At 36.1% G+C, this 16,103-nt stretch overlaps 1 protein-coding gene across 18 annotated transcripts in view; it reads right to left on the bottom strand.

The window, feature by feature from the left end:
* The window catches only part of NAALADL2 (N-acetylated alpha-linked acidic dipeptidase like 2), a 1,331,477-nt gene that overhangs the window by 313,572 nt on the left and 1,001,802 nt on the right, over positions 1–16,103 (bottom strand). For all 18 annotated transcript variants that reach the window (XM_042998927.1, XM_042998921.1, XM_042998913.1 and 15 more), the window contains 2 exons: positions 12,507–12,599; positions 2,208–2,413 (listed from right to left, as the gene is read on the bottom strand). In XM_042998927.1, the coding sequence (XP_042854861.1) occupies positions 2,208–2,413; positions 12,507–12,599 (299 nt within the window). The remainder of the gene's footprint in view (positions 1–2,207; positions 2,414–12,506; positions 12,600–16,103) is intronic.

Consider the following 16,103-nt stretch of genomic DNA (forward strand, 5'->3'; position numbering starts at 1 on the left):
AAACATGCATACACACATAAATATGTTAGAACAGAGGTTCCTACTCTGTTCTACTGAATGTAGAACTGAATGTAAGTTCTACTCTAACTGAATGTAAGAGATTTTTTTTGACACAAATACTTTTTCCTATGAACTCCTACATTATAGATTTTTTAGTTGTATCGACTGATAGAGAAAATACAAAATTATTAAAAGATAAAATGAATTCAGTAAAGCTTACAAATAAATTTATATTTTATTAACCATAAAAAATCTACTTAATTTGAAAATATAATTGCTTACATACATGTAAGGCCATAATATTGATTCAACTTACAAACTATGATGTTTGATGCTCAAATAAATTCAGACTTTTTGCAATAAACTTCCCCATGCATAGGGGCTCAGGATATATAAGTTTAGAATGTCTGTTATTGGACAAGCCTAATTTGAGAAAGAACATAGTTTAGGAATATACATGTTAATTTAGGATTAACACAAATTTATTATGAAAGTTACTAGATAGATATGGAGAAGGCTGTATGATACAGTGGAATAAATTTTTGGAATTTGAAAAGAATCTTGAGGATACTTTTTAAAAACACACCTTACTGTTGCAAGAAAACTAAAGTATTGTTTTCTTTATGATTAAAAAACATTAAATACTAAAATCAGCCCAATTCACATATATATTCCCCAAGTTGCATAACTTGATTATGTCTTTAAAGTAAGTAATTTGGAATAGAAGTTTGAGAGGTTGGTTTAGCTATTACATTTGCCATCTTACTAAAAATTTGTCAATTTAAAAAGGTTCTTTCATCAATGGAATTTGTTCATTTGAATTAGTTCTTTTGAATATGGAATAAACATTCACACAACTAATTTGAGTATAGAAAAGTATTCTAATTTGCAATGTGTATATCTTGATAAATTTTACACTAAAATTTTCCCACTTTTAAGACTTCTTATTTTTCAAATTAAAAAAGATGCTTGCTATTTTCTTTTGTATATTTTTGATATTTTCTTTATAGTCAATAGACATTTTATCTTTGTTGTGAGTACTTAAATTAAAAAATGAAATAATAGAATTTGCCCTTAGATATTTAGGATTCTTTTTTCCCCAAAGCTGAGGCAGCAAACAAACTAGAATATCAAATTGTTTTATTTTCCTAGATAAAATTGTATAGATTTTTTCCCCTACATTTTCCCACTAAACTTCTTTTTTAAAAAAAATCACAAAGTAAATAGAATATCTGAGAGTTTTACAATATTTTCATTATTTTTAATATGGCATCAATCCAATTATTGGTTGTTATATCCCATTAAAAATACAGTGCATCTGTGAAACAGAGACATATCAAAAGGTTTGAAACTTAAATATTCCAGTGGTATTCTAACAATGATCCACTGCATGCTAGATTTTGTTTGAATAAAGGCTTCCTAAGGTAGTTTAGATAGATAGATAGGTTAATAGGTAGATGCAGAAGAGACAGAAAGATAGAGGTATAAGAATAGGAAGAATGAGGGGTACCTAGGTGGCTCAGTCAGTTAAATGTCCAACTTTAGCTCAGGTCATGATCCCATGGTTTGTGAATTCGAGCCCCACCTGGGGCTCCATGCTGACAGCTCAGAGCCTGGAGCCTGCTTCAAATTCTGTGTCTCCCTCTCTTTCTGTCCCTTCCCAAATTGCTCTCTCTCTCTCTCTCTCTCAAAAATAAACAAACATTAAAAAAAAAATAGGAGAATTGAGTAGAGGGAGGGAGGAAGAAAGGGAAGAAGAAAGGAAACCAATATTTTGAGGCCAATCTACAAACTGTAGAGCTAAGATATAATGTTAGAGTAGTAGACATTTAACGTAACAGATTGTTTCCTAATTCCAGATAATTGCTAGAAAGTTAAAAAGAAAAAAAGTAATTGCATGCATCACTTGATCTTTTCTTGTCCAGTAATTGTCAACCTGTCTAAGGAGAAATACAATAACCAGGCAAATACAATTGTGGGTATATCATAGTCTATAGGTCTGGTAGCAGCAAGAGTAAGGTAGTTGCAGGTCATACATAATTCACTGTGATCTAATTCCCCCTCATTCTTACAGGTGATCTCAACAAATTAGCAGATGGTTGAGAGGCACATTCTTATCCTTGGTTTTGACAACTTTATTTTGTCAGTCAAAAAGAGACAGTGAGTGCACGAGAGCCAGAAGAACAAATTAATTAATGTACATTTACCTCTCCCCATTCATATGAGCCAATATTGCCAAAAGCTGTTCCTCCCCATGAACAGAAAACAATTGTGCGGTCTGGTCTCCACCCTCTCTTAACTCTTAACATCAAGGCCCGGATAAAAGCTGTGATTATGGCAGTGCTGCTGGCCCATTCTTGTCCATAATAACTGTATGCAGTGTGATGACGGCTGCCAACTACGATATACCGATCTGGAAACAGAAGAAAACAAGGGCCATTAACACAAAATATAAACCCTAACAATAAATTTAATGACATTTACATAATCCTATTGCACAACCGAGCAACAATTATGTAAAATTGTTCTAATAATTAAGACTACTTTAACATTTTTCACCCACTGTCTTGATTCACACATCTGTGTATATCAAAGCAGAGGCAGCTGCTGAACTCAATTATGATTCCAAAGCTTAGATCCATATTACTGTCCTTTACAACACGCATTTTAATTAATGAAGTATACAAATATGCCACAATGAAACCTTTATCTAACATTTTTCCAGAATCATAGTGGGAAGTGCCCTGTAAACAATGTGTGTATGCTCAGTAAATATTAATGAACTATTAATACATATGAGGCAATGCTTATCAGTAGCTATAAATATTAAATAATGTGGTAGTCATGTATGGATTTTGAAAAAATCCAAATGAAGTATTTAGGAAATTAATTATAGCTTCCAACTTATAGTTTTATCTCCTCTCTCTGAAGAAAAAAAAAATCAACATCAAAAGTCATCCAACTACTGTAAAAGTTTCCTTCCCTCCCCTTCCCTTCCCTCCCCTTCCTTTCCCTTCCCTTTCTTCTTTTTTAGAGAGAGACTCAGCACAAAAGGGGGGAAAGGACAGAGGGAGAAAGGGACAGAATCTTAAGCAGGCTGCATGCTCAGTGTGGAGTCAGATGAGGGCTTAAATCCCATGAAACTGGGATCATGACCTGAGTTGAAATCAAGAGTCAGATGCTCAGCCAACTGAGCCACTCAGGCACACCTGTAAAAGTTATCTTTTCACATATTTCATATAATCATACAAAATCCATTAGATACAACATGAAAAAAATCTGCATGACACATAGATGGGGCCTGCTCAATATACGTTACAGACTATTACCAATAATAAGGTAGAATAAAAGCATATCTCCAGAGTTTCCTCTGATTTTGTTACCATTGAATGCTATTGGTATAGAACTATATTTATTTCACTAAATAGTCCTATACTTTCATGTAAAAGGTTTCTTCACCGAGTGTTATTTTATTCAGAGATGTCCCATAGCTCAATGGTGCAGACTTTGAAGCCAGCCTCCTTGTGTTTGGATCCAGTCTATTCAATTTGCTAGTTATATGACCTTGGGAAGCTTAACTAAGCTCTTTATGCCTTAATTTCTTCAGTATAAAATCAAAATACAAATGGTACATACATTATTCAGTTCGTTTGAGTTTTATTTTTTAATTTTTTTAAAATATAATTTATTATCAAATTGGCTTCCATATAACACCCAGTGCTCATCCCAACAAGTGCCTTCCTCAATGCCCATCACCCACTTTCCACTCTCCCCCACCCATCAACCCTCAGTTTGTTCTCTGTATTTAAAAATCTGGTATGGTTTGCCTCCCTCCCTCTCTGTTTGTAACGTTTTTTCCCCCTTCCCCTCCTCCATGGTTTTCTGTTAAGTTTCTCAAGATCTACATCTTGGAACATATGAGTGAAACCATATGGTATCAGTCTTTCTCTGACTGACTTATTTCACTCAGCATAATACCCTCCAGTTCCATCCACATTGCTACAAAAGGCCAGATTTCATTCTTTCTCATTGCCACATAGTATTCCATTGTGTATATAAATCATATTCTTTTATCCATTCATCAGTTGATGGACATTTAGGCTCTTTCCATAATTTGGCTATTGTTGAAAGTGCTGCTGTAAACATTGGGGTACATGTGCCCGTATGCATCAGCACTCCTGTATCCCTTGGGTAAATTCCTAGCAGTGCTATTGCTGGGTCATAGGGTAGTTCTATTTTTAATTTTTTGAGGAAACTCCACACTGTTTTCCAGAGTGGCTGCACCAATTTGCATTCCCACCAACAGTGAAAGAGGTTCCCATTTCTCCACATCCTCTCCAGCATCTATAGTCTCCTGATTTGTTCATATTAGCCACTCTGACAGGCATGAGGTAGTATCTCAGTGTGGCTTTGATTTGTATTTCCCTGATGAGAAGTCACATTGAGCATCCGTTTCATGTGTCCCTTGGCCATCTGAATGTCTTCTTTGGAAAATTGTCTATTGATGTCTTCTGACCATTTCTTCACTGGATTATTTGTTTTTTGGGTGTGGAATTTAGTGAGTTCTTTATAGATTTTGGATACTGGCCCTTTATCTAATATGTCATTTGCAAATATCTTTTCCCATTCTGTTGGTTGCCTTTTAGTTATGTTGATTGTTTACTTTGCAGGGCAGGAGCTTTTTATCTTGATGAGGTCCTAATAGTTCATCTTTGCTTTTAATTCCCTTGCCTTTGGAGATGTGTTGAGTAAGAAATTGCTGTGGGTGAGGTCAAAGAGGTTGTTGCCTGCTTTCTCCTTTAGGGTATGGTTTCCTGTTTCACATTCAGGTCCTTCATCCATTTTGAGTTTATTTTTTGTGAATGGTGTAAGAAAGTGTTCTAATTTCATTCTTCTGCATGTTGCTGTACAGTTCTCCCAGCACCATTTGTTAAAGAGACTGTGTTTTTTCCATTGGAAAAACTTTTTCCTGCTTTGTCAAAGATTAGTTGGCCATACTTTTGTGGGTCCAATTCTGGAGTCTCTATTCTATTCCATTGGTCTATGTGTCTGTTTTTGTACCAATACCATACTGTCTTGATGATTACTGCTTTGTAGTAGAGGCTAAAGTCTGGGATTGTGGTGCCTCCCGCTTTGGTTTTCTTTTTCAATATTACTTTGGCTATTTGGGGTCTTTTGTGGTTCCATACAAATTTTAGGATTGTTCTAGCTTTGAGAAGAATGCTGGTGCAATTTTGATGGAGACTGAATTGAATATGTAGATTGCTTTGGGTAGTATTGACATTTTAAAAATATTTATTCTTCCAATCCATGAGCACAGAATGTTTTTCCATTTCTTTGTGTCTTCTTCAATTTCCTTCATAAGCTTTCTATAGTTTTCAGCATACAGATCTTTTACACCTTTGGTTAGGTTTATTCCCAGGTATTTTATGGTTCTTGGTGCAATTGTTAATGGATCAATTCTTTATTTCTCCTTCTGGTTCTTCATTATTGCTGTATAAAAATACAACCGATTTCTGTATGTTGATTTTGTACCCTGTGACTTTGCTGAATTCATGTATCAGTTCTAGCAGCCTTTGGGTGGAGTCTGTCAGATATTCCATGTAGAGTATTATGTTGTCTGTGAAAAGTGAAAGTTTGACTTCTTCTTTGCCAATTTTGATCCTTTTATTTCATTTTGTTTTCTGATTGCTGATGCTAGGAATTCCAACACTATGTTAAACAACAATGGTGAGAGTAGAAGTCCCTGTTGTATTCCAGATCTCAGGGGAAAAGCTCTCAGTTTTTCCGCATGAGGATGATATTAGCTGTGGGCTTTTCATAAATGGCTTTTATGAAGTTTAAGGATGTTCCTTCTATCCCAACATTCTTGGGGATTTTTATTAGAAAGGATGCTGTATTTTGTCAAATGCTTTTTCTGCATCGACTGACAGGATCATATAGTTCTTAGCCTTTCTTTTATTAATGTGATGTATCACATTGATTGATTTGCAAATATTGAACCAGCCCTGCAGCCCAAGAATGAATTCCACTTGATCATGGTGAATAATTCTTTTTATATGCTGTTGAATTCGATTTGCTAGTATCTTGGTGAGAATTTTTGCATCCATATTCATCAGAGATATTGGCCAGTAGTTCTCTTTTTTTGTTGGTCTCTGTCTGGTTTTTCTTCATACTTCACAGAATGAGTCTGGAAGTTTTCCTTCCATTTCTATTTTTTGGAACAGCTTGAGACGGATAGGTATTAACTCTGCTTTAAATGTCTGGTAGAATTCCCTAGGGAAGAGTCCAGTTCTTTATTTGTTGGGAGATTTTTGATAACTGATTCAATTACTTCACTAGTTATGGGTCTGTTCAAATTTTCTATTTCTTCCGGTTTGAGTTTTAGTAGTATGTGGGTGTTTAGGAACTTGACCATTTCTTCCAGGTTTTCCAGTTTGTTGTCATATAATTTTTCATAATAATCCCTGATAATTGCTTGTGTTTCTGAGGGACTGGTTGTAATAAATCCATTTTCATTCATGATTTTATCTATTTGGGTCCTCTCTCTTTTCTTTTTGAGAAGCCTAGCTAAGGTTTATCAATTTTGTTTATTTTCTCAAAAAACCAACTCTTAGTTTCATTTATCCATTCTACTGTTTTGTTTTTGTTTTGTTTTGTTTTGTTTTATTTTTGGATTCTATATTGCTTATTTCTGCTTTGATCTTTATTATTTCTCTTCTTCTGCTGGTTTTGGGGTGTCTTTGCTGTTCTGCTTCTATTTCCTTTATGTGTGCTATTAGATTTTGTATTTGGGATTTTTCTTGTTTCTTGAGATAGGCCTGGATTGCAAATGTATTTTCTCTTAGGACTGCCTTTGCTGCATCCCAAAGGGTTTGGATTGTTGTGTTTTCATTTTCATTTGTTTCCATATATTTTTTAATTTCTTCTCTAATTGCCTGGTTGACACATTCATTCTTTAGTACAGTGTTCTTTAACCTCCATGCTTTTGAAGGTTTTCCAGACTTTTTCCTGTGGTTGATTTCAAGTTTCATAGCATTGTGGTCTGAAAGTGTGCATGGTATGATCTCAATTCTTTGGTATTTATTGAGGGCTGTTTTGTGACCCAACATGTGATCTATCTTGGAGAATGTTCCATGTGCACTTGAGAAGAAAGTATATTCTGTTGCTTTAGGATGCAGAGTTCTAAATACATCTGTCACAGCCATCTGGTCCAATGTATCATTCAGGGACATTGTTTCTTACTGATTCTGTGTCTAGATGATCTGTCCATTGTTGTAAGTGGAGTATTAAAGTCCCCTGCAGTTACCACATTCTTACCAATAAGATTGCTTTTGTTTGTGATTAATTGTTTTATATATTTGGGTGCTCTCAAATTCGGTGCATAGATATTTATGTTGTTAGCTCTTCCTGATGGATAGACCCTGTAATTATTACATAACGCCCTTCTTCATCTCTTGTGACAGCCTTTAATTTAAAGTCTAGTTTGTCTAAGTATGGCTACACCAGCTTTCTTTTTTTCTTTTAATTTTTTTAATGTTTATTTATTTTTGAAAGAGAGAGAGAGAGTGTGAGCAGAGGAAGGGCAGAGAGAGAGGGAGACACAGAATCTGAAGCAGGTTCCAGGCTCTGAGCTGTCAGCACAGAGCCTGATGTGGGGCTTGAACCCACGAACTGTGAGATCATGACCTGAGCCGAAGTCGGATGCTTCACCAGCTGAGCCACCCAGGTGGTCATACACAAGCTTTCTTTTGACTTCCAGTAGCAGGATAGATAGTTCTCCATCCCCTCACTTTCAATCTGAAGGTGTCCTCAGGTCTAAAATGGGTCTCTTGTAGACAGCAAATAGATGTGTCTTGTTTTTTTATGCATTCTGATACCCTATGTGTTTTGATTGGAGTATATAGTCTATTTACATTTAGTGTTATTATTGAAAGATATGGGTTTAGAGCCATTGTGTTATCTGCAGGTTTCATGGTTGTAGTGATGTCTCTGGTCTTTTGTGGTCCTTGCAACATTTCTCTCACAGAGTCCCCCTTAGGATCTCTTGTAGGGCTGGTTTAGTGGTGATGAATTCCTTCAGTTTTTGTTTGTTTGGGAAAACTTTTATCTCTCCTTCTATTTTGAATGACAGGCTTGCTGGGTAAAGGATTCTTGGCTGCATATTTTTCCTGTTCATCACATTGAATATTTCCTACCATTCCTTTCTGGCCTGCCAAGTTTCAATAGATAGGTCGGCTACTACCCTTGTGTGTCTACTTTGTATGATAAAGCCTGTTTATCCTTAACTGCTTTCAGAATTCTCTCTTTATCCTGGTATTTTGCTAGTTTTCCTATGATATGTCGTGCAGAAGATTGATTCAAGTTATGTCTAAAGGGAGTTCTCTGTGCCTCTTTGATTTCAATGTCTGTTTCCGTCCCCAGATTGGGGAAGTTCTCAGCTATGATTGGTCAAATACACCTTCAGCCCCTTTCTCTCTCTTTTTCTGGAATTCCTATGATACAGATATTGTTCCATTTGTTATGGAACAATATGAATTGCATTACTTAGTTCTCTAATTCTCCTCTTGTGATCCTGGATTTCTTTAATCTCTTTCTTCTCAGCTTCCTCTTTTTCCATAATTTTATCTTCTAATTAACCCATTCTCCCCTCTGCCTCTTCAATCCTTGCTGTGGTCACCTCCATTTTATTTTGCACCTCATTTATAGCATTTTTAAACTCATCACGACTTTTTTTAAGTTCCTTGATCTCTGCAGCAATAGATTCTCTGCTATCTTCTATGTTTTTTTCAAGACCAGTGATTAATCTTGTGACTATTAGTCTAAATTCTTGTTCAGTTATATTGCTTATATCTGTTTTGATCAATTCTTTAGCTGTCACTTCTCCCTGGAATTTTTTTTTGAGGAGAATTTCTGTTTGGTCATTTTGGCTAGTTTTCTGTCCCTTATGAGTTTTTTTTTTTTAATGTTTTATTTATTATTGAGACAGAGAGAGACAGAGCATGAGCAGGGGAGGGGCAGAGAGAGAAGGAAACACAGAATCTGAAGCAGGCTCCAGGCTCTGAGCTGTCAGCACAAAGCCCGACACGGGGCTTGAACTCACAAACCGCAAGATCATGACCTGAGCTGAAGGTGGATTCTTAACTAACTGAGCCACCGAGGCGCCCCTGCCTCATGAGTTTTAAAAGCTTGTTGTGTGCTCTCCATCTGCAAGCACTGCTATATTAAAGGGGCGACACACACTGTCCAGGGCCTGGCCCTTCAGGAGGTATTTTTTTTTTTGGGAGAGTGTTACTTGCTTTCTGTTGTTGTGACTTTGGTTATTTTCCTAGTGATGTTTTGGGCTCTCCACCAAATGTGCTTTGATTTGTTCCTTGAAGTAGCCCTGGAAAGGAAAACAAACAGGAAACAAAAACATGCAAACACACAAACAAACAAAAAACAAACAAACAAAAAACAATCCAAAAGTAAAAAACCAGAAGCACCCACTACAAGTAAAGAACAGGGTGGAGGTGGTGCTCATGGAAGAGCACATACAAAGAGAGAAATGACAGGGGTGGGGAAAAAGAAGCAATAAACATTGACCAGGCAGAGAGACTAAAAGGCTTAATCCAGAGAGAGAGAAAGGAAATTAAGGAAGGGGGCAGGCGGAGAAGAAATTAAGATAAAGTTACCCAGACAGAGAAACTATATGGCTTGATTATTCCAGAGACAGAGAAAGGGAAGTAAAGAAGGAGGTGTAGAACATGTATCAAGAGAATGGATTAAATATGTCTGTTTAGACAAACCAACAACCAGAGTAACCAGCCTAGAGGAGGGAAGAGATAAGAAGGAGAAAATGAAGGAAGAATATATCTAAATAACAAGAATTATCTGAGAATTAATCCAGGCAATGCAGCAGCACTGGTCTGGAGGAGTGGGTCCTCTGGTTCCTCAGCATCTATCCTGTCCCAGTAGATATGCAGTCACCCGGCACGGAGGGGCATGGTTTGGTGTAGATGAGTCCTGCCTTCACTGTGGGCCCTGCAGATCAATCCCTGAGGCTCCACCTTGGTGGTGGTGGGGAGAGAAATGGCAACCCCCCCTCCCCCACCCAGTCTCTTCTCCACAGACCCTGTGGAGCCATCCTCACTGTGCTACGCGTGCAGACGAGGCGGTCTGTCTTGTTCCATCGACTCCCATGCCCTGGAGCTTGGCTGGGATTTAAACTCCTGCTCCGTGAGCCCTGGCACTGGGGAAGCACCTCTCTATGCCACCCGATATGTGGTCCTGGCTTGTTTTGTCCTCTCTCACAGTACTCCAAGGAGGGGACCACTTTCTCCTACTGTGGACTGAGCCCCTGACCCAGCTATTGAGTCCAGGGCTGGTTTCCCTCCTCCCAGGTGTGAGAACAGGGCACCCGCCCCGGTCCAAAGAAAGCCCACAGTTAGAGATGGGATCCCTCTCCGTCCCCATCTGAGGTTTTTTCTCTTGTCCAGATACAGTCCTATGCTTACCCAGTTGCTGTTTCTCTCCCTTTGTTTCTCCACAGAAGGGGATCCCTCCCCTTCATGCCGACACAGCCCGTTTTATCTGCCCCAGTTTGTAATCACCCACATATGGCCCACCATCCCAGTGTCTCCCTAGTAGATTCAGACTCTTTTCCTCCCAGACTCTTGGGGTTCAAAGTCCTTTGGCTTCAACCCATCTTTGTTTCAGAGATGCAGGAAGTATGGATCCCCCTACTTCTCTGCCTTGTTGGCCTCTCCTCCTAGTTGCTTTGAGTTTTAAATGAGTTACTATTTGCAAGGCACTTTTAACAGGGCCTATCACATAAGGACTGCCTATGTGTGGAATAAATGAATTATCCCTTTACTTCGTGGCGGCAAAAAGCTATTTGATGGGAAATCACTGTGTGAAGCTATTTTAGTTTTCTATACTGATTTTTGAACCAGCAACAAATTTGATCTGCCAATGTTTTATGAAAATTTAATTAATAGTATATATACAGTGGCTGTAAAGGTTGAAACTCAGGAAATGTATTTACTCATCTCCGAGATATGTGTGAAAGTTCTGCTTGGGATTATCTGTATTCTAGATAAACCATATGTAAAAGCCTTAATACTAATTGATGATTGTTTCTACTTTTCAGAGCCATTAAATAAGAAAATCATGTGAATGAGCACCTAATATTTTTGTGTAGGATTCAAATAAACAAAATTTGAGAAGCTTTACATATTATACACTGAAGAATACTACTAGTAAATTGATTTTAAGAAATTGATTTTTTCTATATTGAATTTCAATTAGGAAAGCTATTTTACCCTAAAGCTAATATAGTTTTGTACAATTTGGTTTTTCCATAAAAACTAGCAAATGCACCAATGATGACAAATATTTCTGGTGCTTCAGTTACAGATTCTGATGATGAAAACTGGTTGAAAGAGTTCAAATGCAACAGTACCAATTTCCAAATCTATTTATACATTGTATTTAAAGACATTAAATCAGAGGTTGTTCGCAATTGCTACTGTAAGGAAATCAGAGAAAATATGTATCTTCCATAAATTTTATAGAAGTTGGCTGGCAGGAAACTTGGGGGTATGTAAAACTTGATTTCAGAATTTTCTGGGTTATCAATTATAGAGTCAATTTGACTAAAGTCGTGGCAAAAAATAATTCTCCAAGGAGAACTTGAGTAAATATCCCAACCAAATCAACAAAAGTGACACAAGTGTGCTAAATAGACCACTGCATTCTACCCTGCATACTAAGCACATCAGATAGCAGCATGTGGCTCAACCTCACAATTTGGAAGTGTTGCTATATTAATCTCTTAATTAATATATGTACCAGTATGTTTTACTTTTTTAGCCTTCATAACATCATCTGAAGATGCCATAAGCATCCCAAAGACAGGCGGAAAATAATTTAAAATTTTACCAGGTGATCATTTTCATAAGCATCTTCAAAATCTAAAGCCATGAGCCCTGGCATTAGGCAGAACTGTCAGTGGACCAAGGCTCATAGAAAATATAGTATAACACTGAAAGATCATATTTTGGAAATAAAAAACTTTTATTTTTTAAAAAAGACATCATTAAAACGAAAATATTTTCTTTCTAAAGTAGTCTTTTCTTGATAAAAGTGAAAATTCCAGTGGTGTTACAGAGAAGAGCAATAAAAAAACAAAATAACCCAAAAAAACTTTGGCTTTTTGTAGCTTTTCTTCATGAGGCACATGCCAATTTAATAAATCTAAACTCTGTTTTCTCATTTTTGGTTTTTTCCCCTTACACTTCCTACTTTGATTTATTTTTGAAGAGAATAAGAAAGAGAATGAAGACCTACTTCTTCATTTCATATTGACTTACTCTTATAGTGGCGTGTGTGAACTAGTTACATCTAAAGTAGGTCATTTAATTATGCTATTACATTGTTATAGAGAATTTTCTTGTGATGGTTCATATAAAGTATAGATTATAAATAGATTATAAATATAGATATAAATACTTAGCCCTACTTACCTGGAGATGTCAAGCCCTTTAAATATCCAACAACATTAGTAACTGTTTTGAATTTGGAAACTGTCTGAATTTGCATGCTGACAATTCTCTGATCTGAAAAAAAAAATTAAGATATTTATTCTCCTATAATGTGTTATTTTTTCTTAAAAAGTCAAATTAATCTAATATTACAAACAATTGGATTTTTCTAGATAACAAAAGTTACACTTTTTGACAAATATCTTCTCCATATTTTGTGTAGAACTTATTTTAGGTACTAGTTATACAATGATGACTAAGTTACAATTGCTGGCCTCACAGAACTTCAGAGCTTTAAATAGACAATTCTAAACTTCACATTCAGAGCTACAGTGAGGTTCAACATGAGAGCACACAGAAGACCTCAGGGAGATGTGGAAAACTCCTACTTTAAAAAAAATATGTATTGGATAAAGATATTTCCAAAAAAATTTACGTACTTTTCTAGCTTCAGAAAAAGAACATGTAGAAGATAATTTAACCTTTACTGTATGACTCATTATTACATTATCCCATTGAAAACTGAAGTATTACAGAAATTAAAAGAATAGATTTCTAAAGCTATACATATTTCCACATATTTCAGTCTTCATTTTCATCTGTGTTGTTTTGTTTCTCACCTCCATTCTAAATCGCCACATATTGCTTTGCCTTTTTTGAGTTCTTGCATCTATGCTTGATATTCAAACATTTTGACAACAAATAAGGCAAAGACACCAATCAGGAGATACATTAGTCACAGTCCTAAAGCTGTCTTTGAAGACCTTTAGGGGTAACATATATTAATCCTGTATCTGATGGATCCCAAGAAGTCTGGAGGTAAGGGAGTTTCTAAGAGAGATTCAAAGGTAGCCAGGAGGTTCTGTTGGGGGGGGGGGGGTGACTATTAGAAAGTAGCTAATGCAAAGTGGCAGGTCTATACTGACAGACCTTCCAATATCACTTTTTTCTGCTAGATGAAAATTGTTACAATAAATAAGTTTCTTCCTTCCTTGAATGTACCCTTTCTAACAACTTAAATGGGAAATCAGTATACTGGATTTGTTAATAGTATAACTAAAACAAAAGTAGAGATGCCCTGAGAGAATGCCTGAGCATCCCATATATGAGAAAAGGAAATCTGCTTAGAGCCCAAGTATTGTGGTTTTAATTCAGGTGCTATGCAGTTTTGTTTGTTTTAAATTAATATAATTTGTTTCCTACAGCAGTTTCAGATTTACAGAAAAATCGATCAGAAAGTACAAAGTTCCCAAATATCCAGTGTCTTTCCCCTGACCCCATTATTAACATCTTTCATTAGTGTGATATATTCATTACCTTTGATGACCAATATTAATACATAATTATTAACTAAAATTCATAGTTTACATTAGGGTTCACCCTTTGTGTTATAAATACTATGTGTATTGAAAATGCATAACGCCATGTATCCAATACTACAGTATCATACAGAATAGTTTGTCCTAACAATTTCCTGTGCTCTACCTTTTCATCCTTCCTCTACCCCCTCCTTATTGAACCCCTGGCAACCATTGATCTTTTAAATTTCTCCATACTGTTGTTTATTTCCAGAACATCATACAGTTGGACTCATATGTTTGTTTTTAATGCTCTGTTCTACATTTGTTCCAAATAGTCCAATTAAGTAAACTTTATTATTATTATATGTTAAACGTTTATTTATTTTGAGAGAGAGAGAGAGAGAGAGAGAGAGAGCGAGCAGAGGTGAGGGGCAGAGAGAGAGAGAGGCAGAGAGAGAATCCCAAGCAGGCTCCATGCTGTCAGCACTGAGTCCAACACAGGGCTCAATCTCAGGAACAATGAGATTATGACCTAAAATCAAGAATTGAGCCATCCACATGTGCCCAGAGAAGTGAACTTTACATAAGAGAGTCATTACTTTTTGTTTTAAAAAAAATCTTTCCAATCTATTTCTTTAGCAACTTCTTACTACACCCATAGCCAGAAGCAAGGGAAACAAAAGCAAAAATGAACTATTGGGACTTCATCAAGGTAAGGAGCTTCTGCACAGTGAAGGCAATAATCAACAAAACTAAAAGGCAGCCTATGGAATGGAAGACAATATTTGAAAATGACATATGTAAAAAAAAAAAAAAAAAAAAAAAAAAAGAAAAGAAAATGACATATGTGATAAAGGGTTAATACCCAAAATCTATAAAGAACTTACCAAACTCAACACCCAAAAAACAAATAACCCAATTAAGAATGGGCAGAAGACATGAATACACACTTTTCCAAAGAAAACATCCAGATGGCTAAAAGACACATGAAAAGATGCTCAATATCACTCATCATCAGGGAAATACAAATCAAAATCACAATGAGATACCACCCCAGCCCTGTCAGAATGGCTAAAATTAACACCTAAGGCAATAACAGATGTTGGTGAGGATGTGGAGAAAGGGGAATCCTCTTGCACTGTTAGCAGGAATGTAAACTGGTGCAGTAACTCTAGAAAACTGTATGGAGGTTTCTCAAAAAATTAAAAATAGAATTACTCTATGACCTAGCAATTGCACTACTAGGAATTTATCCAAAGGATATAAGATTGCTGATTCGAAGGGGCACATGTACCCCAATGTTTATAGCAGTGCTATGAACAATTGCCAAATTTTGGAAAGAGCCCAAATATCCATCAACTGATGAATGGATTAAGGAAACTCCACAACAGAATACTACTCAGCCATGAAAAAGAATGAAAGCTTGCCATTTGCAAAAATGTGCATGGAACTGGAGAATATTATGCTAAGCAAAATAAGTCAAAGAAAGACAGACATCACATGATTTTACTCATATGTGGAGTTTGAGAAACTTAACAGATGATCATAGGGGAAGGGAAGGAAAAATAAGAAAAAACAGAGAGGGAGGCAAACCATAAGAGACTCAAATACAGAGAACAAACTTAGAGTCGATGGGGGTGGAGGGGTGGGGGAGATGGGGAAAATGGGCGATGGGCATTAAGGAGGGCACTTGTTGGGATGAGCACTGGGTGTTATATGTAAGTTATGAATCATTGGATTCTACTCTTGAGGCCAAGACTACACTGTATGTTAACTAAATTGAGGAATAAATAAATACATATATGTAAATTAAAAATTAAAAAAAGATGTTTGCTATACATTCCTCAAAAATTCTCTTTCAGATGAAAAAATATCACTTCTCTTCCTACTTTGCTAAGAGATTTTATCACAAGCAGATGTTAAATCATCTTTTGAGATAATTGTAAGCCTTTTCACTTTACAATATTAAAAAATGCATATATTCCTGGAATAAGCTCTACTTGGTCACGATATGTTTTCTGTAATTGGTCACTAATATTTTTAGGATATTTCAATAAATATTTATAAGTTATTGGTTGACAATTTTACATACCTTTTGTCCTTATCTGATTTTGATATCTGGATTATACAACCTCACAAATATTTAGAGATATTTGCTTCTTTTTCTAGATTTTCTAAGAGTTTATATGTAGCATGAGGATTTTCCATTTTACAAAGGAGTGCTAGGATTCATACATACACTGATCCTCATATTTTGTGTGAGGGATGGGGAAAGAGG

Source organism: Panthera tigris, chromosome C2, assembly GCF_018350195.1.
Source record: "Panthera tigris isolate Pti1 chromosome C2, P.tigris_Pti1_mat1.1, whole genome shotgun sequence".
In the NCBI taxonomy this organism is placed as follows: domain Eukaryota; kingdom Metazoa; phylum Chordata; class Mammalia; order Carnivora; family Felidae; genus Panthera; species Panthera tigris.